Raw genomic sequence first — 25,912 nt, 5'->3', positions numbered from 1 at the left:
ATGCCCTGGAAAGTTATCCGTTGTTTCAGGGATTAACAGATCCGTAATCATGGCTCCATAAGTCAAGAGACGAGCGTTTATCTCAGGCACTGGTGAACGAGGGGGTCACATGAACGAGGGGGTCACACTTGCCAGCAGCTGATGTGCCAGCGTGGCTGCCCTGCTGTGAGCAGCTCTCACACCTGCCCTCCCTCCTGGGCTTCCGTGCACTGGGTTTATTGCAGGCTTTGTGCTCAGGGGGGCTCTCAGGCTCCAAGCTGGAGGGGTCAGGTCTTTCTCTGGACACCACATGCTGGTTGCCTTGAATCTTCTCAGTGCTCATCTCCCAAAGTTTTTTTTGTCTTCATTTTGTGCTATCTTACTGAAAGTGAGGAAATTTTTCCCTTGATAAACTTAGGTAAGCAAGAGCTTTTTGGATTTGTGGGTTTATTCTCTCCAGACAACTTTAAGCTTTACAGGCTCTATTGTTGATCACAGACTATTTTAAATTTCTTTATAATGCCCTGAAGTACAATTCCTTGAAACATCAAGATTGCAAATACTTAGTTTTGCAAGACACCATTTGGAAAACCTCTTGCTTTCTTTATCAGGATCAGTCTTATACATAAATTCAGTGTGTGAGTGGCAATTACTTGTTTGAAGAGATAGTCACATTCAAAGAAATTAAAAATACTGTATAAAAAATACATATAGATAGAACCCCTAGGCATAGAATCCCTTAACTACATAATGTGATATAATGTGGTTTTGGCCCATACTGGGTTTCTACAGGCCGTGCTCTTTTCAGCCTTGTTCAGACCGAGCAATCTCTGTGATAATTCTGTTGAAATCCCTGAAATAACTTTCAGAAGATCTGCTTAAGTGACTAAGATGACAGAGCCTGACATTTAGAATAAGATCCAAAGCCTATTGGTGCTGATAAGAATTTTAATATTTACTTCTCTGATGGCTTTATATCAAATTGCTTTGACTTGTGGTGTTTGTGTAAGTGAATGTGGAGGAGATAAGTAATTTCCTTTGACTAAAAGTTGTATTTAAATGTTTTCCTTTTTTTTCAGTATTTTATTAAGAATTATATTTTTTATGCCATTGAAATGATATCTGATTTTATACAAGTGCATCTGTTTAGAATGAATTTGTTTTTATATTATTAGGGTTTTTTTTCAGAATTGATTTTAGTCAGCGTTGTTATTGGATAAGTCTCACCCAAATTTTTCACTATTCTGTGTGGACTAAGTGGAAAAAACCCATCAGGTAGGGCACTGAACAGCTTGCATAAACAGTTCTTGAGACAGCTATATCTATTTTGAGTTCCCAGTAGACACTTTAAATTAGCATGAATAGCAAGATTATTATGGTTTTGGGTACTTTGATGATCTAAGCTCCCAAGACAATGAATCCCTCTTTCTCAAAGCTTTTTTTAAGATTCCCTCACTGCATAAAATACATGATCTCTCTTCCGTTTCTTACCCTTCACTTCAAACCACTTGAATTCAGAGTAGGCAGATCTTATGCTAAGGATGCTATAACACTTCAAATGGATAGATTCTGGTATATGGAACATATGGAAATTATGGTGAATCATACAAAAAATGTCCAGCCAGAGGATTATTTTGTGTATCAAAAATTTTTTTAAAGAATCATGACAAATATGATATTGAGGAATTAAACCAGCTGAAAGCAGTAAGAAATTTGACCTCTTCTAGAAAACCATTCTCCTCCTGAGTTTAGGGTGCTGTACACCTGTTCAGTGCACTTGAAGGTTGTGCCCTTTAGTGACCCAACTTCATCAAGGAGATGCAGATTAGTTTTGATTTTCCCAACTCAAAGCTGACTGTGTTAGCTTGGTGACTTAAAAAGCTTTTTTTTAAAAAAAAATTTGAATAATTAATATAGCACTTAAAAGGATCTTTTTGATGCCTACCACTCACTTTGCTTAGAAGATCCCAGAAGGATGTACTAGAAGGGAAGCAGTGCAAAAGTGCAATGTCCCTTTCCTCTCCCACCCACCCTTGGCAAGGGGCTGCTGATCTCCTTAACCTAACTCAGAAGCCTGGATTAGCCTCTCATTTTCATGGTATCTTCTGATCCAAGTGTCTTTGAACTTTTTGTAAAGATTTTGGTCATTTGTTCAGTGTCTTCTTTCTTACAGAATTTTCTTTGAAAGAAAAATTTCAAAAATCTCTATTTCTGTGGCAGTTTTCACTGAGGCTATTTCAATTTTGCAATACTCCCGCCTTCAGCATCTGATTTTCAAACTCTGTTGAATCAGGCTGGAAACAGACATCTGAAGTGACTGCTTAGCAAAATAATTATATTTTTTTCCCAGTGGTCTAGAGTGAAAAATATGCAAATATGAATAAAATGAACTCATTTGGAAGGCACTGAGCTTTAATGAATAACCATTTATATAACAGCAAAATAAAGCAAATTAAAATTTGTTGTGAACACAAGCTCTTTTAAAAGAACAAATTAAGTGAACATACTGAGAGTTAAATCAAGACACTGGAGGCTTTAATAAGCATGATCTCTGCATGAGAGGTGCTGAATAAAAGAGGAATCAAATAAGATCTTCACAGAATTGGGACAAAAGTATTTTTATTTCTAGCATAACACTATCCAGCCTAATAACAACACATTGAGTTTGAAATCCTACCCTAGTATATTACTTGAGGTGAAACAGTGAGGAAAATTGATCTGCTGCCCATAAACCCTGTGCACAAATTCCCCCAGAAATGGCAGTTTCACTGCAGGGTTTGTTTGTTGATGCTTCTTCTATATCTGGGAATTAGCATCAAACTGAATGCTTTTCTTCTCTACAAGGCTGGATGGTTTTAAAGGGGGAAAAACAGCAAGAAGAAAATACTGCAAGTATCTGCTTTGTTGTTTTGGGATTTCCTTCCTTCCTTCCTTCCTTCCTTCCTTCCTTCCTTCCTTCCTTCCTTCCTTCCTTCCTTCCTTCCTTCCTTCCTTCCTTCCTTCCTTCCTTCCTTCCTTCCTTCCTTCCTTCCTTCCTTCCTTCACCCTCCTTCCTTCCTTCCTTCCTTCCTTCCTTCCTTCCTTCCTTCCTTCCTTCCTTCCTTCCTTCCTTCCTTCCTTCCTTCCTTCCTTCCTTCCTTCCTTCTTCCTTCCTTCCTTCCTTCCTTCCTTCCTTCCTTCCTTCCTTCCTTCCTTCCTTCCTTCCTTCCTTCCTTCCTTCCTTCCTTCCTTCCTTCCTTCCTTCCTTCCTTCCTTCCTTCCTTCCTTCCTTCCTTCCTTCCTTCCTTCCTTCCTTCCTTCCTTCCTTCCTTCCTTCCTTCCTTCCTTCCTTCCTTCCTTTCCTTCCTTCCTTCCTTCCTTCCTTCCTTCCTTCCCTTCCTTCCTTCCTTCCTTCCTTCCTTCCTTCCTTCCTTCCTTCCTTCCTTCCTTCCTTCCTTCCTTCCTTCCTTCCTTCCTTCCTTCCTTCCTTCCTTCCTTCCTTCCTTCCTTCCTTCCGTCTTCCTTCCTTCCTTCCTTCCTTCCTTCCTTCCTTCCTTCCTTCCTTCCTTCCTTCCTTCCTTCCTTCCTTCCTTCCTTCCTTCCTTCCTTCCTTCCTTCCTTCCTTCCTTCCTTCCTTCCTTCCTTCCTTCCTTCCTTCCTTCCTTCCTTCCTTCCTTCCCTCCTTCCTTCCTTCCTTCCCTCCCTCCTTCCCTCCCTCCTTCCTTCCCTCCCTCCTTCCTTCCCTCCCTCCCGCCTGCCTGCCTCCCTGTCTGCCTTCCCTCCCTTCCCTCTCTTCCCTCTCTTCCCTCTCTTCCCTCTCTTCCCTCTCTTCCCTCTCTTCCCCTTCCCTCCTTGTTAATGGAATTTAGAGATAACAGTTGTACAGCTGTATGACTCTAGATTTTATGTATTATCTCCATTATCTGGAATGTTAAATATATTTATTTTTTGACTAAATTTATTTATTTATTTTATTTATTTATTTTATTTTCCTCCAACTGTGGAATTCTTCATTTTGGAAAAAGAGCAAGGGGAAGTCTGTTTTAACCTATAGGGAAGTTTTTGTGGAATCTGGATGTGATACAATTCACTTTACCCACAGACTCAAATCTCAAGTCTGCTGGTCCAGTTTTATATGGACTATTCTATTTTCTTATTTTATATGAATAAATGAGATAAACTGGCAGAAGTTGTGTGCATTGCAGTGCATTTGTGCGGCCCTCATTGAAGGCCTCTGCTGCCTGACAGGAAGCACACTTTTCTACCTGAAACTTCTGGCTTTACACTGGGGTTGGCACTTCATAGTGGCACTCCTTAAATTGATTGCATTGATAATTTTTCATTTCCTGTCCTTTAACAGCTGGAAACAGTGAAAATGATGGCCAAGAAGCGGTGAGGAAAATAAAAGAAGAAACTTTGACTGGAAAAGGTACCATATTATTTTCTTTTTTCTGTCATCTCCTTTTATATGATGTCCCCTTGTTTATTGCTAAATTTTTTATTAGAATTTGGGGCACTGGAACAGGTTGCCTAGAGCAGTTGTAGATGTCTCCTTCCTGGAAGTGTTCAAGGCCAGACTGGATGGAGCTCTAAACAAATTGGTCCAGTGGAAGGTGTCCCTGCCCATGGCAGGAGGTTTGGAACCAGGTGCTTTTTAAGGTCTCTTTTCACCCCAATGATTCTGTGACTCTATGAACTAAATTCCTGAAATAAATCTGACTCAAGGGTAAAATGCATAGGATTTTTTAAAAAACTGTTTTCAGCCTTCTTTAACTTCACTGTTTGTCACTAAAAAAGGGTTGCCTGCAAGTTACAGTCTGCCTGTGGATGTGTATGTGGATGATATAATAGATGGGAAAAAATTCAAATACCAGTAACTTTTGTTAAGGGGAGGATGACAGCAGGTAGGAGTGTCTGCTTTGTTTCTTTGCTGGTTTTTGGAGCTAATAGGTTTTTAAAAGATCAAGGCTGGTTGACTGGGTTATTTGACATGTTAAGAGCTTAGAATACTTCGCAAAGTAAAACAAATAAATGGACCTTTTATATCATGCCTATATTTGCACTTTTTTGTGGTTCTCTGTTCTTTATCTGATGATCTATCATGTTTGTAGAGGTATAAGGTTAGCATAGCTTGATAACTAAGAGAAAAGGCATGTTCCACTCTATCTGCTCTGTGATTGTAATTTGCAGTTTATGGTGGAGGTTAGTGCAGCTCATATTTTTGTCATTGGGTGTAGTTCCTAATGGTGCATGATGATTCATTCCTGCCACTTTGATGTATCATTTCCTGGCAAAATCATAGGGCAGTGTTGCTAGTTCAACATATTTAGGATCTTCATGGCTTCTTCTGAGATCTGATTCTGTTTTTGTGCCTCTAATAATTACTGTTATGATGATAAAAATACATGTTAATTATTGTGTTAAAAAACCTTTCATTAGTATTTATCTTTTGACTTAAATAAATGTGCATCCATTATAGCCTCAGGACACATGTTTGCTAGTTAAAAGCATCATAAATTAAGGCATAGTTAGAAGGATCATGAAAGGAAAAAGGTAATTATTACATCATTAAAATATTTTGCTGGAGTTTCTGTACAGAGACCAAAACCAGTTGGAATTAATTATGTCACGTGACTTGCATGAAGCTGAATAAACCAGGGCCCATCTTATTTTCTCCCTTCTGCTTGATCACAGGCTTTTCTAGCACTCCAGCATTTCTAGATTTTTCTAAGTAAAGTAAGTTATAGCCGTCAGTTATAAACTGTTAAGATACAGATGTCAGTTTCAGGAAGCTGAAAGTGTATTTAAACTTGGCTGAAGTTGTTCCTCATTGTAATTATTTTGACTGAGGCTTAAATAATCTCAGGCCCTGATAGATTTGCCTTAAAAATAATTTGGAAGAGTTTTGTCTTTTCGGAATTTTTCACTGATTGAGAGAAATTTGTATTTACAAGTGCAACATCCTGTACAGAAGACTTGTGCAGAACTGAATGCCACCTCTGTGTTACTGTGTATCAATGAATTTGCACTTTGTTTTTAATAGGATGTGTGTGTAGATACTGTGACCAAGACAGGGCTGTGCAAGAGCATCACCTTTTCAAAAGCTACAGTTCAAGATCTGTTTAATCACTGCTTAAAACCATTATTGGTTGTCTTGGTCCTTTTCCCCTACTTTTTCTTTGAGCATTTTTCATGGCCCCATACGAAAACACTGCTTTCCAGAAACTGCTCTCATCAGGAACATCAGACTCTTGAAGGAGAACTACTCAAAATATTATTGTTGGGCAGCCAGTGTGGCAAGGATTGGGACAATATAGCTATTATGGACAAACAACATGAGTGGATGCCATTAGTTTGTTATCCAGATCTCACATCTCTTAGAACAAAGAGAATCTTCTTGCTTTTTATCAGGTTAGACAGCAAAAGGGAGCAAAAGACCTTGTCCTCTCCTTGTTGCCTGGCTGAGCCCTACATAGCACAAACATCCCCAGAGACAGCTCTGGGAAAATGCCAGGTTTATTGAATGCAAGTAATTACAATGTTTTTAAGGCACTGTCATCCTTCTCTGTCATGGCCCACTGTCTGTCTGGGGCTTTGTCTGGTATCTAAGGGTAAGTAGTCTTACTTGACATAATCTGTACTTCTGGGACAAGTGAGATTCAAAGCATTCACATAAGTAGTTCCTGTGAAGCAGCTGATGAGCAATAATGTGCTAACAGTTGCAGAGGAGGATAAAGGACAGTAATAAAAAGGCTATGCATGCAGGTGATGGGATTTTTTTTTTTTGTAAAAGCATGGCAAGATATGAAAAAAGGATGGACAGAACTTCTGAATACAGGAAGGCAGGAAGCCTGGTTTCCCATGCTGGAGGCATGGAAAGCAGAGCCAATGCCAAAAGAGAGTAGAGTACTGGAGAGGAAAGCAGTTGCAGCCATTCCCCTACAAATCAGAGATGCTAAAGGACTCGGAAAATCTAAGTAATGTTAATGTAGCACTTCACCTCTTCCTTCCACCAGTCCTCTCCCCTGGTGCTGCATCAGAAACCTTCTGAATACTGAATCCCTGCTGATTCCAGACTGTTTAAGTTTCCTTCTTGGTTTTGGGCCTCTGTTCTGGGTAACCTAGTGCAAAGTGTAAGGAGGGAGGACTTACACGGGAGTGGAAGTAAATATGCTACAAATCCTCGGGGCATGATAGACCCAGTTAGCTTAACCATCAGAACCTCCTCCATGATAAAGAAATCACAGCCCTCAGATATCCAGAACAGGCCAGAGGTAGTGCTGCATTGTCATTAAAATTTTCACATGGGCACTATTTCCAAAAGACCAAGGGCAACACATTGCTACACCCTGAATCATAAAGCTGGGAGAAGCCAAGATGATGTGGACGTTTATCTTGTTTCCATTTGTTAAATTGGGAACTTGTGTTGTTAATAGTAGCAATTATATGGCTGGGAAAATCCTTGATGGCTCGGGATTGCCTCAGAGACATTCTGATTGGATAAGCCTGTGTAATTTGCACATAGGGTGTGTCTGTGTTAGTGTGTGCCTTAGATCAGTTGGGTGCTTTTCAGGCAGCCCTTAGCTCTTGGCTGCTTGCTGAGCACAGGTTCCTATCAGGAAGGGCACTGCAGGCCCTGGCCTGGATTCCCTTTGGACAGAACTAGCCTGGGAGGTGAGTTGCAGCAGTAACAGATCATTACTGCATGGGGGCAAACCCAAGAGTTTATCTGAACTAAGCCTTCCACAGACCTGCAGCAAGTGCCTATGTCAGGTGCCCAGCTCAAAATGAGTTTCAGAAATGGACTTCTATTGATCCTAACTGCTTGCTGATGCAGCCATAGCCATAGTTACCAGTCGTGAATAAACTCCTTTGAGTTGTAGAAATGGGAGGTTTCTGTAATAAACTCAACTTTCAGTGATGCTGGAAAAGAATCTCTCTGTTTACATAATAAAGTTATATCTCCTGACTCAGTTACCCTCAGCTTATGTCTCTGCAAATAAAAGCTGGCTCTAGCCTGATGATTGCAAACATACAAATGTTTAAAACTCATATATAAACATGAATGAAAGCTTCATTCATTCCAGCAAAGGTTCATGAATGCCAATGGAATCAGCAATTAGCAAAACTTTATGCATAAATATCACATAGTGCAGTACCAAGGGAAGGCTCTCACAACTGGAGTGTAGGAGCTGGAGCTGCAACTAGAGTCAAAGGAGAAAAAAATTAACATTTAGTGAGAAAAGAGGGTGTAAAAGTCATATTAAGTGTAGACCTCTTCAAAAGGAGAAGCCTGCGTTTAATCTCACCCAACATTTTTGCGGCAATTCAAATAAAACCACAATTATAAAACTACGAGCTAAATTCACAGTGTTCATGATACTTCCATTTGAAGTCAGGTGAGAAAGGAAGAAGAGACTTTCTCCCTCAGAGTCAGAAGAATGCAGAGGTTAGCACAGTGGCAACCAAATTGTGTCATTTACAGTCTGGCCCACATCAAGACAGCGTGGGCCAAATAGTAGGATGAATTGTCTTAAAAACAATTCATGTGCATTTAACAAGCCTGGCTTTTTCCCAGAGCTTTCTCTAGAGATGTTTATGCTACATGTGGCTCAGCCAGGGAATAAGGAGATGACAAGGTCTCTTGTTCCCTTTTGTAGTATAACTTTCTAAAAAATAAGGATTTTTTTCCTTTTTATTAGAGATCTGAGATTGAAGAATTGACGTGAAAGAAGAAGGGCTAATATAGCCAATACACACCATGTATAATTACAGAATAACTTGTGGGTGGTTTCTCCACCAACATTTGCTGTATGTCAGGCACCATTTTTAACAGAGCAGTCCAGCTTTTTCTGCTCTGTACCAGACAGTTTGTTGTTAGTTTTCCCTGCAGGCTAGGGGAAGTCATCTGCTGAGTTCCCAAATTCATAAACTTTAAACTTGGTGGTGGTATTCCCAGCATGTTAGTGGGAATTGTCTTCAGCAAAGAGTTAATTTCAGCAAGGACTGATGCCTTGTTAACATGTGAAAAAATGTCTGCCAGGAGTTTTTCTTTTGCATGGCATGTCAAAGATGTCATTATGGAAGTGGTCATCCAACCAGCCAAAAATAGTGGAAAATATTTATATTTGAGACATATCTTCTACAAAGTATGCATAAGCATGCATGAGTTTATGCTTGTTTGTGACGCTTTTTCTTTTGTGGTGTAGTTTTGAGTTGTAAAAGCATAACATCCTGGGCTTGTGGCTAGACTTAATGTGGCTACTTTGTCTTTTCTACCACATCCTGCTATTGGAATATCCTTTCTCTACCACTGCTGATGCTGAAAGACCTGTAGGATTGGTTAAAAGAGCTTCCTGACAATAACAGTGCAGTTTCCATCTGTGTGGTTTCTTTTCTCATGCTGGTGCATTATCTCCAGTTCTTGGCTTTGGCAGGTCAATGGCTGCCCTCAGTTAGAGTTGTACAGCTGAACTCCAGGCTTATGAAGACATCTTGAAAGCCAAAAATGGTGGAATGAATGAGTGTAAAGAAGTCTCAGTCTCACAGTATGCCACTTTGAAGGACTCTTTGTGGAACAGCAGAGTTTTTCTGCTTTGTCGCTTGATGACAGGCATAAGAACCTTGCCTAAACATTAAGATTTCTTTTCCTTCCATAGCCTCATCTGAGGTTTTATCAGGTATATTCAAGCCATCAGAAAATATTTGAATTTTGAAAAAATATTGGATGTGTTAAACTTAATCTAAGTTTGTGACTGGATCCTCCCCATGCACAAGGGATGGAAGTCTCCTTTCTGGAGACCAAGAAAGTGATGTATGGGCTGATACTTTTTTCTCTGTGGTCACAGCACTTACGTCCCTTACCCAGTAAAGCTGGTGACTTTTTGCTACATATTAAGCAGGGAAGATTTTAATCCACAGAAAAGTGTCTCCAGAGCCCTCTGATAAAATTGCTTATGTGAAAAGCTTTCAAATCAATTATCCTGCTTTTGTGTTTTGTTTTACATAATTCTTTGATGCAAAATCATGGTTAAATTTGTTAAGCCTGTTTGCTCCATGTCTTTTCTTGTTCTTGTTTTGACTTCCAGTGTAACATGATACAAGATTTCTCCTCTCAGTTCTTACAGATATTTAGAACAGTAGAGAACCCCCTATTTTTTGGGTTTCTTAAAACACTTTGGAAATTGAGTGGTCATGTTAACAGTGTGGCAAATCAGAAATTAAGAGCGATATGAATATGGTTCACATAGTTGAAGACGAGTTGCTTATCTAGATACTGAGATGGAGATAAAGCCTTTCAAATGTGAAATGTATTCATAATGCAGGCACAATCTCTGCCTGTTGGGTTCCTGAATTCCCATTTCCATTGGAAATGTGAAACACATTTCATTAACAGGCTCTGCCACTAGGAAACATGATTTTCTCTTATTTAAATCATCTCTAATTGAAACTTAGAGACAAAGAAGTGCACAGGTGTAGCTGTAGGCAGAAAAACAAAGTCCCGTCAGATGTCTTGAAATGATTTTCTGGCTGTAAATCACCAGAGCTTTGTGTGACTAATGGCACCAAAGCTCTGAGGTTAGGATTTTGCTGATTGTGCTGCCCTACTGAAGGCAATCTGGAGAAAGGCAGTTTCAAATTAAAATTGCCTCTTCAAGGCTGGAAAAAGCTCCTAATTCAGACTTTTACAGGATTTTGATCCTCTTGTATGCACTTGTAGAGTCATGATGTTGTGCAGTGACTGAATAAAGGTGCTCCTGGGTTTGTCACTTCCTTTAATATGCCATTATTTTTTCCCATCTCAAGCAGTAGTTGCAGGTAGGTTGTGTGAGCTATTTCCAGACCTTGACTGTTTTCAAGAAAATTGCCAGCATATACTGAAAGACAAAGCCAAGGAAAAAGCAATTTGTTTTTTCTCTGGAATGCTTTCATATTTCTCTTCCAAGAACTACATTATATAGACCTATCTTCTGTGGGTTACATGTAGGGCTTTAGAAGTTAATTTCCTTATAACAAGTAGAATATTTTATGTGGAAATGACATTGGCTTCTGTACTGGGGATCCAGCTGCCAAGAGCATGGAGAGCTCATGGGCTGAAGTAAACTTGGAATTAGCAGAACCTGTATGCTGTGTGAGCAACCTCCCAGGTATGAACTGCACATCAAACAAGAGATGCTGGTCAACCTGAGTGTGCTGGTCTTTTCTTGTCAGCTCCATCCTTACAGTATGGTAAAGCTCCAGAGGAAGTACAGCTAGAGAGGAGCCTCTGCACCTCTGAAGGACCAATGCCAGTGTGCCCATGCTTAATTTGTGCTTCAAGGACTATGTTTCAATGGAAAAGAACTGAAACTCTGAATAGATGTCCCAGTTCTTAAATGAGTTTTGAGCCAGGCTCTCCCCAGCAGTGCCCAGTGACCGGGCCAGAGGCAACAGGCACAACCTGAAATGCAAGAAATTCCATTAAAAATAGAGGGGGTTTTATTTATTTATTTATTTATTTATGTGTTTATTTGCTTTAGCATAAGAGCTTTTGGATATCAGCACAGGTTGCCTAGAGAGTTTGTAGATTCTCCATCTTGAGAGATGTTCAAAAACCAACTGAATACAGTCCTGGACAACCACCTCCAGGTGGCCCAGTATGAGCAGAGACAATCTCCTTCCAGCCTCAGCCATCCTGTATCTTTGTAAGTCTAGCAAATTTCAGGTGCCAAACCCACATGAAACCCTGTCTGCTTTGTGTGTCCAGACCTGAATACAGGTACTGTAGCATACACAGCTTCCAGGACTTCAGGTCCTTCCAGAAACTGTATCAGTGTTCACACAGTGCCAAAATTAAGACTCTTATGTTCATGTAGTGATAGGAATAGCAATAATTTGACCTCAATGCAGTCTTGGGAAGCAAGTATTTGAAAAGACCTTCATAGCACTGTAAAAAATCACATCTGTGCAAGTAAAAAAAAAAAACATTCTGTGGAAACAAAGGGAAGAAGTGTAGGAATGCTGATGTTTAGAGTAAGAATGACTCTGAAGCAGCTTCCGTTCTTGTTTCTTTTGGTGTTTTGGATTTTGGTTTATTTTACTGTTGTTGCCATTTCTGGTTTTGTTGCTGTTGTTTGAGTCTTTTTTTGTTTGGGTGGTTTTTGTGTGTTTTGTTTGGTTGGTTTCTGTTCTGTTCTTGTTTTTCATTTGTTGGGATTTTTTGTTTATTTTTTTTTTGTGCAGGGCATAGACTAATATTTTTTTTTAAGACTTGAGTTTTAAAATATAGCTTTCAAATTTAATGTGTTCAAGATTACATAATGCATGTAATCTCTGACACATTTTCATCATCTGACTGTAAATTATCATGCTCATGTACATTTCTAAACCCTTCTTATCCTGAAGTCTTGCAGGAAGTGTGTAATGCCAGCATTTTTTAATGATCTTTTCTGATACCTGGTGCTAGAAAACCTTGGTTGTAAAAAGAAAAAGAAATATTTCTAAAGGTACTTAGAGACTTTTCAATTAAGCCAAACATCTAACATGAGTATCATTACATGCCTAAAAATCATGTCTCAGTTTGGATTTCTCTTCACATATTGAGGCACTGTTTCTAAACATGATGTGAACTGTTACCACCACCTGATTAATTTCCCCAAGATAATGCTCTGCTGTGTTTCATTCCTTATTTAATTTTAACATTATTTCTGCCACTGACTTCTCTTACCAAGATTACTGTTGACTTCAGGCTGCTTGGCAGGAGTAGCTCTTCACAACTGATGTGACTTGAGGAGACAAAATAAATCAAATCATCTTTCCAACATTTACTTTGACCTAGTTGAAAAATAATCCTTGCCAATGTTTTAGCTCCGAAGCATGAAAAACGTGGGCCTGTGGTTGGAGAGAGATCTCCGTGGCTCTGGGCAAGATTTGCTGTTGTTCTGTGTTTCCTCTCATTTTACTCCTATCTCACTTATGCTCACTTGCGCTTTTTTAAAAAGTAATTTACAGCAACTAAGCTTCCTGGAACATGGATCTCATTTAAATGATACAGTATCATTTAAATGATACCTCTGTCTCCTTTAGAATTTGGTCCATATCAGGGAAAATAAAAGGAAGGAAAAATAATATGAGGAGAAAAACAATTTCGCCTTTTCAAAACTTTGTCATGGCAGTTGGGGGCTTCTGAACGGGATGTTTGTAACAAGTTAATTTTCCAACCTAAAATATTGCAGGCTTTCTCCTAGCTTATACTCAACACTTGAAAATCAGTCCATGAAAAAAACCCATGGCCCTAATTGGAACAATTTTTTTGAAGACAGAATTTTACCAAGAGATATGTCTGTTTGAATGGGAGTATTTATTGGCAAAAGAGAGACAGAAACACTTTTACACTCATATCTACAAAATAACACAGAGAAAGTGCAGAATCTCTGTAGAAGGGATTAACTTGAAAAGTGGCAGTTTGTGTTAAGCCCGATCCAGATCAAAGACTTTTCATCCTAACTGTGTTTCTTATGTCCCAGACTGCTGTACTATAAAAAACAATCTTTGTTTTACAATCTAGACCTTGAAATCTTCTTGAATTAATAAACTTCTGCTTATTAATGCTTTGTTTTGATTTGCAAATGCATGCTATAAATGATATGGGGTTTTTAACAAGAAAATGTTGCCAAAGTTTGTTTAAAAAAAAAGATTTTGTTTAAAAATTGCCTCAAAATGGAAATATCCTATGGAAAATACTTATTTTGTGTGAGTCTGGACCCTTGTTCCATCAGCCTATTTATTCTGGTTTTTTTTCTTTGAGCTGATGCAAAAAATAAATTTTCTTTCCCTAGCTAAGTGAAGTCCTCAAATGGGATTTCCTTCAAGACTTTTTTCCTGAAAGTAGAAGACAAAACACATCTCCAGTGCCATGAAGGCCTATACTTTCAAACACTAGCTATAGATAATAGATGGAAATGTCAAAAAATGTTCTTATTTGGGATAGAACAAGACTGATATACTAAGTAGTTCTCCTGAGAATCTTAGTCTCTTCCTCCAGTTAAGGTGATCTGAAGTGGCTGGAAGAAGACTGCTATTTTATAAGATATATGAAACATCTTTTTAGTCTGTATTCACAATCCTGTAGTTACCTTGATAACTACCAATGATACATAAGTGTATTGTGTTTGCCTCTTCAGATGCCCTTTCAGTCAGCCCTACAGACACAAGAGACAGAATATTATTTGTTTCTTTGTTTGTTTTTAATTCGCTTGAGTCATACCTCTAAAAACATGCTAGTCAGAAAGCAGTAGCCATTTCTGTGTTTCCACCCAGCAGGATAAAATAGTATGTTTGCCTTTGCTTGTAAAAGAGAACAATTCGTTACAGTGTTCCCATATCCAATTAACCTTTTCTTCATCTCAGTGCAATCAGAAGTAGAGCATTTAGGGCCATGTTTGCATTTATTGGTGAGCATTGGGCCCCAGGGTGCTGGCAGTGTGTGTATATCTGTGGAGATGGCAGAACATCATGGCTGCAGCAGCTTTGGGGAACTGACAAGCTCAGCTGAGAGGTCCTTCACTCCCTCTGAGCTCTGCCTCTGCCTCCTTGTGGGCAGGCTGTCCTGGGGCAGAGCCTGGCATCTCAGCCTTGTGCAGTGGGTGCACAGTCTTCAGGGGAGATAGACATCTTAGTATTTTATTTTATTTTATTTTATTTTATTTTATTTTATTTTATTTTATTTTATTTTATTTTATTTTATTTTATTTTATTTTATTTTATTTTTTGTTGTTGTTTTTTGTTTAGATGACAAAGAACTCATCAGGTAATGTAAACTGCTGGTGCCAAAGGTAATTTCTTGAGGGTAGTCCAGAAATACCATTCTTAGGCTGTGTGAAAATTTAGCACCTATATCCTTAGTCTCTTAAATATAATTTTACCTAATTTTTTGAAGATAATGTTTTGAAATAAAGCCATTCTTTTGTGCTTCCAAAGTGTTGCATGGGGGTTATTTTTCAGAAGCTGGATGCAAAATGGCTAATCCTGCATTTCAGCTGGAAAAGTCCTACCTGCCAGCCCCAGTTTTAGGGATTTGTAAGGTAGCAAAATGAGGACAGAACAGGGGATTTAATGAATTTCCTTCTCGTGCTCTGGGGAATTTGGATCCAGTGCAGCCTGGGGATTCATGGGGCACAGTTATGTAAGGAGTGGGTGGGGGCTGAAAGGAAACAGTGGTTGTGGGTCGCTGCCTCAGTCTGTTCTCTGCAGCTTGATGGAGAATGGACCTAGGTGGTGTTTTCCCTGCTGCCTGGCTTCATGGACCCTTTCCACAAGCTGCCATTGTAGCAACCTTTTAAAACACATCATCTTCTGGTGCTAGAAATTAGTGATGTTTTTCATTCGGTTCCTTTTTAGCACCAGGTGTGATTATATGTCACTGATGACATAAGGAGTATTCAGTCTCACAGGGATGGTATAAATTTATGCTACCAGCACTAAATTATTCTTTTACTTGAAAAATATATTTTTTACTGACCATTTTTATTTTTGGGACATTTTTTAAAAGAATTTATCTTTTTTTGCAGGTTAATTGCAGATTTTGCAGATTCACTTCAGATAATATTTTTTTAAATATAGTTTAGTCTTTGAGTTAAATAAAAATCAGCCTTCTACTGCAATGGATGCTATAAAAAGGAATATGTACCAATGTGTTCAAAAAGTAACTGAATCAGACACATAAAATGAGAGAAAATGGGTGAAAAAAGGAAAACAGATAACAGAATGATAGGAGAAAATACTCCACAACATCAATTCTACATTTTATGTTCCATTTTCTTTTCAAATGGTCATATTTTTTAATTTAGTTTTAAGTTTAATCCGAAATAGACAGTTAAGACACTAACATGCACTTTAATAAGCAAAAAAAAATGGGGAGACACTAAAGGTTGAGAGGAAAGAGTGACTAAGGAGAAAATCAACACAAGGAGTAGAGAAGGATGAAGAAAATGAAGACAGAAGGAAGAATCTGGAAAGAGGTTGCTGCTACATAGACTTGAAGGAGCATAAGATCATATCCAGAAAATATTATGTGCAGGGGCTGAGTGTTTATTTAGCTAAGCAGACTTTTGAGCAAATGGTCCCTGAATAAAGAATTGGAGCCACTCCATAGTTCAGGATTTTATTGTTGGAAGTTGCATTTATTACACCAAGATGTTAGAGAAACTCTCAGAGAGTCATGTCCCGGTCAACAGTGACACAGCTTTCACAGCCGTACCTGCTTGCAAGGATGAGCTGGGCTAGCACAGTGCCCACAAGGCTTGTTTAACCCCCCAGGCAGGATGTGTGAGGGTAAAGGCTTTATTTTAGCCCTCAGCTTGCATATTACCCCCTAATGCTCCATCGAGTCACATTGTGTGTTTTCCTTTCCATTCTGTATAATTAACCTTCCTTGTCTTCTCTGACGATCTTCCAAAGTGTTCAGCATTCCTGGCACATTTCTGTTTCCATTTCTATCTCTGTCACTCTTTTCCCTTTCTCTCCTTTTCACTCTTTCTCTCCTTTCCTTACTCTATCTCTCTTTTTCCATCTTTCTTTAAAAAAAAATAAAAATTTCAGAATGGAAAATACAGCTTTGTAGCACATATCTGGCTGCTTCACATTATGTTTAAGACGGTACTAATGTACTCATAGGAGTTGCTTTTTGTTCTCTGGTTTGCATATTGCAAGCTAACATTAAAAATCAATGGGAACAACCTGTAGTTTTATTGTGCTTTTTCATTTTCAATTTTAAAAATAATCCCAGATTAATGGTGCTTGTACAGCCAGAAAAAATGCACATTTTTAAATGGAACAATGTGATTTACTATTCTCCATATTTCATCCACTATGCTAAGTTTTTTTAGGTTTTCTTTAGCTGGTTTCTGACATGGAGACATAGACCTACTGCCCAACCAGGAGAAACAAGGGTCTTCATTAATTTTATACAGGATTGGAAGAGTACACATGAATGATATGGATTGTATGATATCTTTTCTCTGGCAACTATTCTATTAAATTAGTTTCAAAGCTGTCAAATTAAAAAACACAAAGTAAGAGCGACATGTTATGTCCAGTGGGTGTTTTTGTCCTAGGAAGAGGTATCATGCTAGCCTTGGGAAAAGCCTGAAAGATAACTTCCATTATTATTCAACTGAAAAGCAGAAAAGAGTGACTGTATCATTAAGCTAATTTTCTCTGAAGGGGATGAAATAGCTGTTGATGGGTTTTCCTCTTTCTTGTGTTTCTGCCCTCTTCATCTCAATGTCTCCCTGGCATTTATGTTCCCACTGAACCATCCCTCTGTCCTTTTCCCAAACCTTCCTTCTCAAGTCCTGTATGTGTTTCTAAATATTTCTGGCTTCCTTTTTTTATATCTCAGAACTACAAATTCTGAGTTTGGCTGCCAAAGGCAAGGCAGAAATAGGTATCAGTGGGCAGACACAGAAATTTAAAGGCAGGAACTTAACCTTTACTTATCCATCTCTGTATTTTGATCACTGCCCCCAGCCAGTTCCTTGTCAGTGTGGCTCTCTTTTGCCTTTGACATGGGAGCTTTTTGCTCATCCCTTGCACTGATAAATGTTTTCTCCTTCTCTAAGTTGGGAAGGAAAGCCCCTGAGTTATGCTATGAGGAAGGACATCCAAAGTCTCCATCCATGGCAGGGAGGCACAGAGCTTCCTCCTGCTGTCTAGGGACTGGAGACTCACACTGCTTTATATGTTTTGTACAATAGAGGCTGAAAGGGCATTACAGATCACCACTGTAACCACTCTAACTGAGGCTAGAAGCCCTGTTCTTTCTCCCCCCTCTCTTTTGTGGCAGTTGCATTTGAAGTGCCTCTATCAGCATATATTGACACAATTCTCAAGCATTATTAACATCCGGGAAGCTGTTTTAGTGGTTTTATTGTCATTCTGGACATGAACAGAAAGCAGGTAGAAATCTCTGAAATCACTCTTGAGCTTAGGAAGATAGAATTAGAAAAAAAAAAACCCCATTAATGTTACTTTTCCTTTCTTGACTTTTTTATTTTTCCTTTTAAGTTGACCTGTACACTTCCCTGCTAGGGGCCAAGTAACTCCTTAAAAAGTGAACATTAAAGGAAAATAAATATAATATTATGGTCAGAAAAGAATTTGTCATTTGTCCAGGACTATGAAGAACTGGTGAGTATTCTGTACCTAACAGTTTGTATGATTACATTCAATAAATATGACTCACAAAGCTACTTGATTGTTGCATCCATGTATTTCTAACCCTTGTGGGGGGAGTATTATAACCTTCTAAATAAAGGGGTTTAAGGCTGCAATTCCATGTCTTCTTGAAAACAATGGTAAACTTACAATTGACTTTAACTTAATCAGAGATTCAACCTCATCATTTCAAACGTTCTGCCTTAATTAGAAGCTTGCCTCAGATTTATCAGGGAAGTGACAATTCCAGTAATTCTCTGGACAGTTACTCAGAGGCACTTCAGGAAGGCAAGAATTTTTGAATTTTGGTCCTAGCTGGCCATAAATTTGTTCTGGGAGGCGAGTCTCACAGCTCTTCAAATCACATAATAAGTGTGCAGGCAGCTGTTATTCCCACCATGCACTTGCTACTAAAAGACCCACAAACTAAATTTCTCTATTTCTTCAGTCACTAAGAACTGTAATTCAGCTACATATTTTAAAATGCCTGCCTTGTAGTATTTTTGTTTCCAATGAATTTACAGTTAATTGCAAAGATTTTTTTGAAGGCTTCTAAACCCTTATTTAGGCTGTATAGCACTGAATAATGGTGTGATTTCTGTGTATGCCAGAGTTCATATATGCTAATCAGTCTGACTGCTTAGAAAACACTGCATAGCACCAGACTAATTTGCAGGGAGAGTAGCCTGTAAAGGCTGGCTATTAGCTGGTTTCAGTCACCTTTTGTCTACACTTTGCCTGACAAGCAGCTGGATTCTTGTGCGTTCCCAACAGCTTCTGTTCCAGTGCAACAAGGCTGAACCAGACTTTTCTTTATTAAGGATGAAATCAAGCCAAAAATAGTCTCTGTAACTGCTGTTTTCTTTTATCCATGGTAGTTACAGGCAACAAATCAAAGGTCTTAGTTGTTTTATAGTATACACTCCTGCCTGCCATATACACACAATTGCAGGCATTTTGAAGTCCTTCCTTTAATGAGCTTCTTATTCTGAAGAGGTCACACTCTTCCAGGACGTTGTTTATTTTTTCTCTGCTCAGGAGAAACACCTTGCACACATCTGCAATCATTCCCCTCTTAAGTGTTGTCTAATTGCGCACTTTTGCTCCGTCTTTCAGGAAGTTCCTAATGATCCTCCCATGCCTCTGTTAAACTAAATATTTCTGTGTTTTCAGCAACTTTCACCACCTGTCTATTCAGCCTGCTTTACAGAAAATTCCTAACACCTGGCACCTAGCACTTGTTTGGGTATGAAGCAAATGAACCACTGTGTTTCTCTGGAGAGTGCTAGGAACTGGCAGCAGGTAGAAGTGATGACTGCTCCTGGTGAACAGGACCATCAGTGAGCCCTAGAGTCAAGTGAATAAAGAAAGGATAAAGAAAGGTTCTCCTTGGGGTCCAAACAAACCTGACACTGAAAACCTGGGCTGGCTTTTTTGGTTGGTTGGTTGGGTGGTTGGTTGGTTGGTTGGGTGGTTGGTTGTTTTTCCAGTGATGTGTATATAGAACAACAAATGCTCAAATAAAACAAACAATTGTGATTTGGAAATAGGCAGTGCCTTTGCCTCAAATCAACCCCATCTTACAACAGCAGTTGTACTAAGCTCTGTGGAACTGAAGAATGAAGCTTGCAGGTTGCAAAGGCAAGGAGCTGAAGGCACCACGAACATATCATGCTAGGATGCCAGCTGCTGTTGCTGTGTAGTATCTTTGGAAAGAGGGTGTTTTATTCAGGAGTTCTCCTGTGTGTTACCTACCTCAGTGTGTGGGTGTCAAGCCTACTGAGAAGATGGAAGAGCAAGTGGTTAGACACAGAGCAATGGAATGCTGCGTCGACTGATCGGAAACCTTGTCTGGAAAGTGAAGCTAATTTTAAGTGAATGCAGCAAGGAAATATATGGGAAAAAGTTGGATAAATTTGGAGGCTTTTTTTCCTTTTTGTTGGAGTAAGAGAGGGAGTCAGGGAAATATGAGCTGCCGGCAAGAACGTCAGAAGTCTTTGTAAAGGTTTTTGTGAATACTGTGACATGTGCCTTTAACCTAGATGTATTGATCTAAAAGGGATGCAGATACTAGCACGAAGATAGACAACTAGATAAATGTAAGATTTTTGAGCTGCTCTTTCATGGCTTAGAGGATTTTTATCTCACAAGGGAGAGTTTCAAGATCCAAGCTTAGGGATGCCTATAATAATAATGGTGGAAGAGTTAGCAAAAGCTGAGGGATGACTATGAGGTCAAGTGCAACTGAAGAGCTGCTGGCTATATTGGACACATTAACTGTATACACACAGATCCTTCATGTTTTTTAACACAATAAATGAACAGCAGTTGGTATTGAATATCCATATTCAATTTCAAGAGTGATATAAATTGCTGATTAAATGATCATTTCAGTATCCTGGCTCATTTTATGAAAGTCTCAGAAAGCAGAGCAGCGTGGATGAGATACAGGAATGGTTTCTAAAGATGAGCAAATGTTGGTCCTTTTAATTACAGCCAATTCAGTCTCTGAATTCATGAGTATGCTTTGTTCTATGAACTTTCTTTTTTTAATTTCCTATTTATCATTACAGTGAAGAACTAACAGCTTTATTTCACTATGTGAGGATAGGGAGAATTATAAATTGAGACTTATTTTGACTAGATATTAATATTTTCTTATGTAAGTCAAAAGTGAAAACTCAAAAAGGAAGCAATATTTTGTTTCTTCTGTAACATGTCAATAAAAGCTTGTCTTTGGGGATTTCAGCCTTTCCAAATTCAACTTTAGCACTTATGTGTTTACTTTACCTGTTTTAATTAAGAATTGGCAAGCATAAAAGAAAATCTATTTTATGAGCTGATATGATCTTAATTGAGAATGTCTGACTTTCACATTGTCATTGATCACTTATTTTTGTGAGTTATATCAAGGCACACATGAGGAATATGTAATACTCCCCCATGGCATGATCTAGCAGAAGGAGCTGAGAGAGCCCAGGTGTTTTAAGAAGGTGGTTTGAAAAAGGTCCAGAAGTTTTGGAATTCTTGGAGGAGGCAGGGGACAGCTTTCCAAACACCTGGACTCCTTGATCCACCTGGAGGATAAGCTTTCCTGCCTAAGACGTTGCAGCATTTTAATCATCTTTGCCATGTTTGAACAATTCTTTGTGGTGGAGCTCCAGAACAAAGGTGCAATGTTTTTAGGCAGATCCCATAGAAACATTGGCCCATAAAAAGTATTCTTCCCTGCCTTGTTTCCTTCAGACTTGCAGAAAGATTTTGATGGGCAGGGGTCTGGAGGAAATGGGAAATAAGAGGCTTTATCATGCTTTAGAACTTCTACATCCTTATGTATTGTCCCTCTAGTTACAGAGGGAAAAGTACAGATGCTTACCTAAATAATGGCTTGGTTTTTGACTCAAATGCAGTTTCTGAGTAGAGCGCCTTTCAAAATGTGCAGTTGTGATAGATCAGACAGAAGCTGGGAGATGTTAAAATAGACAGAAGTGGGGGGTTAGCTGTTTTTGCTGTGCAGGAGGGAAAACATGGGCACCAGCAAAGCACAGGAAAAAGATGCAGTTGTGTCAGTGAAATAGTTTGATAATAAATGCATTTTTTGAAATGTTCATTTCAATTTTCATGTATGCTATAAGCAAACTAATAAGTCTCAAGGTTATATAAGAAAAAACAAATCATGCAATATACTGAAAAAGTGAGGTGGTCATGGATAAGATGGTCAGCAGACCTTTTCTTAGGTCTTTATAGGAAGAGGCCCCAAGACTACATCTGATGCAACTTAGGAAGAATATATCATGTGCAGTATGAAGTGCTTATTAGTTACTGCTATTAAAAAAATTGCCTGCTGTTGCCAGGCCTAACTTTTTGAAGTGCCTAACTTATATTTTTGAATCATGTTGTTCTTCCATCTCCAAGATCAAAGAGCCTTGAACCTATTTAGGAATGTTTAGACTGCAATAGGCTCAGTTAAGGTGCCTGTTATACAGTACATACCCATGTCATGATTTTGGGTGATATAGCCACATAGCTTTCTGAGGCTGAGAAATGTAATCTGGTCCCAATTGTTCCTGAAGAGCTATGTGTAAACTAAATGACCAAGAAGATGCTTCTGACTGGTGGCATCTGCATTCCATATCAGGGTCAGACAGTTGCACATATTAATGCCGAATGTCACCTTTGTTTTTCCAGAGAGGAAATCTGGAAACTATGGAAATCTACTCAGTTCTGGATAACTAGGGTACAGTGCAACGTGCTCCCACCACATTATTTGAATTGGAAGTGGTCATCAAAGTCAAAATCTTTAGGGGCATGGGTGTTTTTTTAAATATTCCACAGGGAGTGGGCTAGAATATGGTGAATGTATGTTGTATTAAATATTGAAATTCTTGAATTTCTGATCAAGGTGACCAAGGGATAAAATCATATTTCAGCATTATGAGAGCTGAAGATTTCAAGAGCTAGCAATGTGGGTTTAGAGGGACATATATATCCTAGAGGTTTCTATGTAGCATCTCATCCACCCTGCTGACTCAAAACCTCAGTTTCATCTGGTGTAAAGACCTCATCTGGTAAAAGTTCTTCCAGATACAGGTTTAAAGTATTTTTCATCTGAAGATGTCAGGAGACAGCAAGCATGTATCTCTTTCCTCATTCATGTAGCAGCAGTCTTTGTGAGGAAGGAACTCAGGCATACTTCATGCATTTTTTATTCCATGAAAGAAGCAAGGCCTTTCATTACTCAGCGTGATATCCCCTTTAGAAACAGTCCTTTGGCATAGCTAATGCTGGGCATGCTATGGTCAGTCTGTCTAACCTCATCTATGCTATTGCTTAAACTCAGTGACTGAGAAAGCCTTTGTGGTCTGTGTTGAGTAACTCGGGTCTTCTCACTTGCTGAGGTGTCTCCGAGGCATAGCTTGGGCAGTAAACGTGTCTGAACCACCAGAGCCTGGGAGCTGATGGAAAGTGCTGTGGGAAGCAGCAGAGACTGGTGAGCTGGACAAGCCCCCCTCCTGCTCAGTTTCAGCATCAACCACTGTGTAAAAAGCAGCTCTGCTGTGGCTCGCACATGTTTGCTGCAGTTGATTGTAGGACAAAATTCACCTGAACTGGTCCTGGGGAGCTGGAGTGCCCTTTGGCAGACCATGAAGAAATAAAGAAGCCAAAAATTGATGCTGCTGGTGAGGATGATTTTGGGAGCTTGAACTCGGGCTCCTGTGGTCCTGCGCTGTGTTCCCTGGCACTATGGAATTCCCCACCAGCCTCCGCCATTTGAGAACTGGTTGAGTCCTTCAATCTCTTTACCCAAGCACCTTCACTACTAACAGGAGAGAGACTGGCACATCTTGAAGGTGATTTTCTGCACCTTAGACAGCTCTTTTAAGGACAGCAGCCTAAGTGGCTAGACAGAGCTAGACAGCTGATATCTAGGTAACTCTAGCTAACTGATCAACTCCATTCTTCCTGAACCTTTGCTGCCATGCATAATTCAATCCTTTACAGGGAGGACAGGTGTTTGTTGGAATTAGTGAAAAAACAGATTAAAGGCTCCCAGGAAGATATATATGTATATATATAAGTATTTCAATCTGCTACAAAAAAAATTGTGCCTCTTTGTAGGAAAATTTATATACTTTTTTTTTTCCGTATGAGATAAGGAAGAGTAATTTAACAAATAGTAGATCTACCACTTCCAGACAAACTCAAAAGAGATGTATGCTAGGGTAGATGGCCTCACTCCATTACATATGGGTAACCCTTAACAAAAGGAAATCTGCTTAGCTCCCCCTCCTTATGCTTTTTAAGGTATTGATTTTGTGTCTTGATCCATTTAGCCTCTTGGACTAGAGTGTTTGTGGACCCAAAAGGGAAAGGCCACAACCTGCTCCAAGGTTATGTTTACCAGCCACCCCCTGCCCTCACCCAAAACTAACCTGGCAGATTGTTTTGCACCCCTGAACCCACAGAATATTCCTTTTCTACTGTTTCTGTGCGTTGCATGCCAGACCTCACCCAGTCCCTTATCTTTCAACCTGGCTGAAATTTGTATGGACTCAATATGTGTCAGCCAGGATTTGAGCCCGACCTAAACACAGCCAGAGCATGACCATTATTGATCACAGGCACAGGAGGGAAGGCTTAACCTTTGCAACGCTAAGAGTTTGTTCTTTCTCTAGTTTTGGTTTTACTTTGGGGGCCAGGCGGAACTTGGATCACTGAGTGAAACAGTAAAGGGCATGAGATAACTTGTGCCATTTATGGAGTAAATAGATAAGGACCCATCAGAATTTTTCAATAACCTAGCTGGTTATAAATCTCTGTAACAGAAATACATCACTGTGTGTTTGCTTTGTGCAGTGGGATTTTCCTTACTGCCTCAGGTTCTTCCTGAAGAGGCTCTGACCTCTGTGAAAGATTGCTGGTGTGATGGCCACAGCTCCAATACCCAAGCCTCATACAGAAGCCCATTTCTAGTACATGTACTCAGTATCAACATCTATACATGTTAGATACAGCTGTCAGTTCCTTAGCTTCCAAAAATGTAATTTCCAGGCTAGCTCAACAATGCCAGCTGTCTGGTGCCAAGAGCAAAGGCCAAGTCTTTATTGTCTGGAATGTTTTGTCTGTTCTGCAGAGATTTGCACAGTGCTATGTCTGTACCTGCTGGTGAGGTGCCTGTGAGTAGCATCGGTGTAATGCAAATACACCTTACCTTTCCTATTCCCTATTTCAGTCAGATGCTCCAAGCTCAATGCAGTGTCATCTGCCCCTTGCATGAGCAGAGGACCCCTGGCAGATGTGTTCCTTCCCACGAAAAGGTTGCAGGCTGCCACCACCATTAATTCTACAAATAGTTTATCTGAAGCCATCTTTAAGCCAGACAGAAAAATAAATCTCTCGCAGTGGAAAGAGCTCTTCAACATGATCCAGATTGCCTCAGTGCAGTCCCTCGGGACTATTTGTGCAGTGAGACACTCTTCACTGTGAATAGGAGTGACAAAATCTGGCCCAGAGTTAGTTCCCTAAAGATGTAAATATAGAAACTGCCACAGAAACACGTGCAGAGGCACAGAAGTCTTTTCTTTCCACCCGTGATCTTTCCCAGCGAGGACTCTCTCTCAGAGAGTCACTGCAGCAGTTCAAAGCTTCACTACCATTGAGGGTTGACAGGGGGAAACATTGCTGATCCAGCCCAGAGAAGCAGGCAATTTGCTTCTATGAAATTACTTGGTAAAGCTTTTGGGATTTCATGTAGGCATATCTGAATCATGTGTACGTCAAGTGCTCTCAGTTATGAGAGGAAGAGGGGGTCATATGAGGATGAGAATCTCTTCTGACAGAGGCAGTAACCTTTACTGAAGTGCTCAGGCCACAGACAGGAAAGCTGTCTGCAGCTTGTGCAGTAATCTGGAAGTACTGATTGACAGTTTTATTGTCATTCATAGAGATTTGCAAAACTCTGAAACCTGGAACACATACATCTGCCTTACTCCACAGATGCTGTGCTCTGGTCCCTGGCATGGTAGGAGGATCCAGGCTTTTGTGCAAGGGCCACATCTTTGGCAGGATGGTTTCTTCTTCCCTAGCTCTGCTGATTCTCAGGGAAGTCACTTCACTGATTGAAACTTCTCTCTATGCCCAGTAAGCACTGTTAAACAGACAGGGGAAATCAGGCTGAGGTTTCCTCTGTGTGGAGAATTGGATACCCTTGGAATAATGCTTGAGAACACTGAGTCAGCCTTAACCAGGAGCTCTCACC

General features: G+C 39.6%; 1 protein-coding gene across 2 annotated transcripts in view; it reads left to right on the top strand.

The window, feature by feature from the left end:
* DHRSX (dehydrogenase/reductase X-linked) overlaps nucleotides 1–25,912 on the top strand; it is a 161,889-nt gene that overhangs the window by 45,049 nt on the left and 90,928 nt on the right. For both annotated transcript variants that reach the window (XM_005516493.3, XM_088051145.1), the window contains exon 3: nucleotides 4,319–4,387. In XM_005516493.3, the coding sequence (XP_005516550.1) occupies nucleotides 4,319–4,387 (69 nt within the window). The remainder of the gene's footprint in view (nucleotides 1–4,318; nucleotides 4,388–25,912) is intronic.

This window comes from Pseudopodoces humilis, chromosome 2 (genome assembly GCF_049639895.1).
Source record: "Pseudopodoces humilis isolate 2021_Gansu_Grassland_sample_001 chromosome 2, ASM4963989v1, whole genome shotgun sequence".
NCBI classification, from domain to species: Eukaryota; Metazoa; Chordata; class Aves; order Passeriformes; family Paridae; genus Pseudopodoces; species Pseudopodoces humilis.
This window is presented reverse-complemented; position numbering and strand designations above follow the sequence as displayed.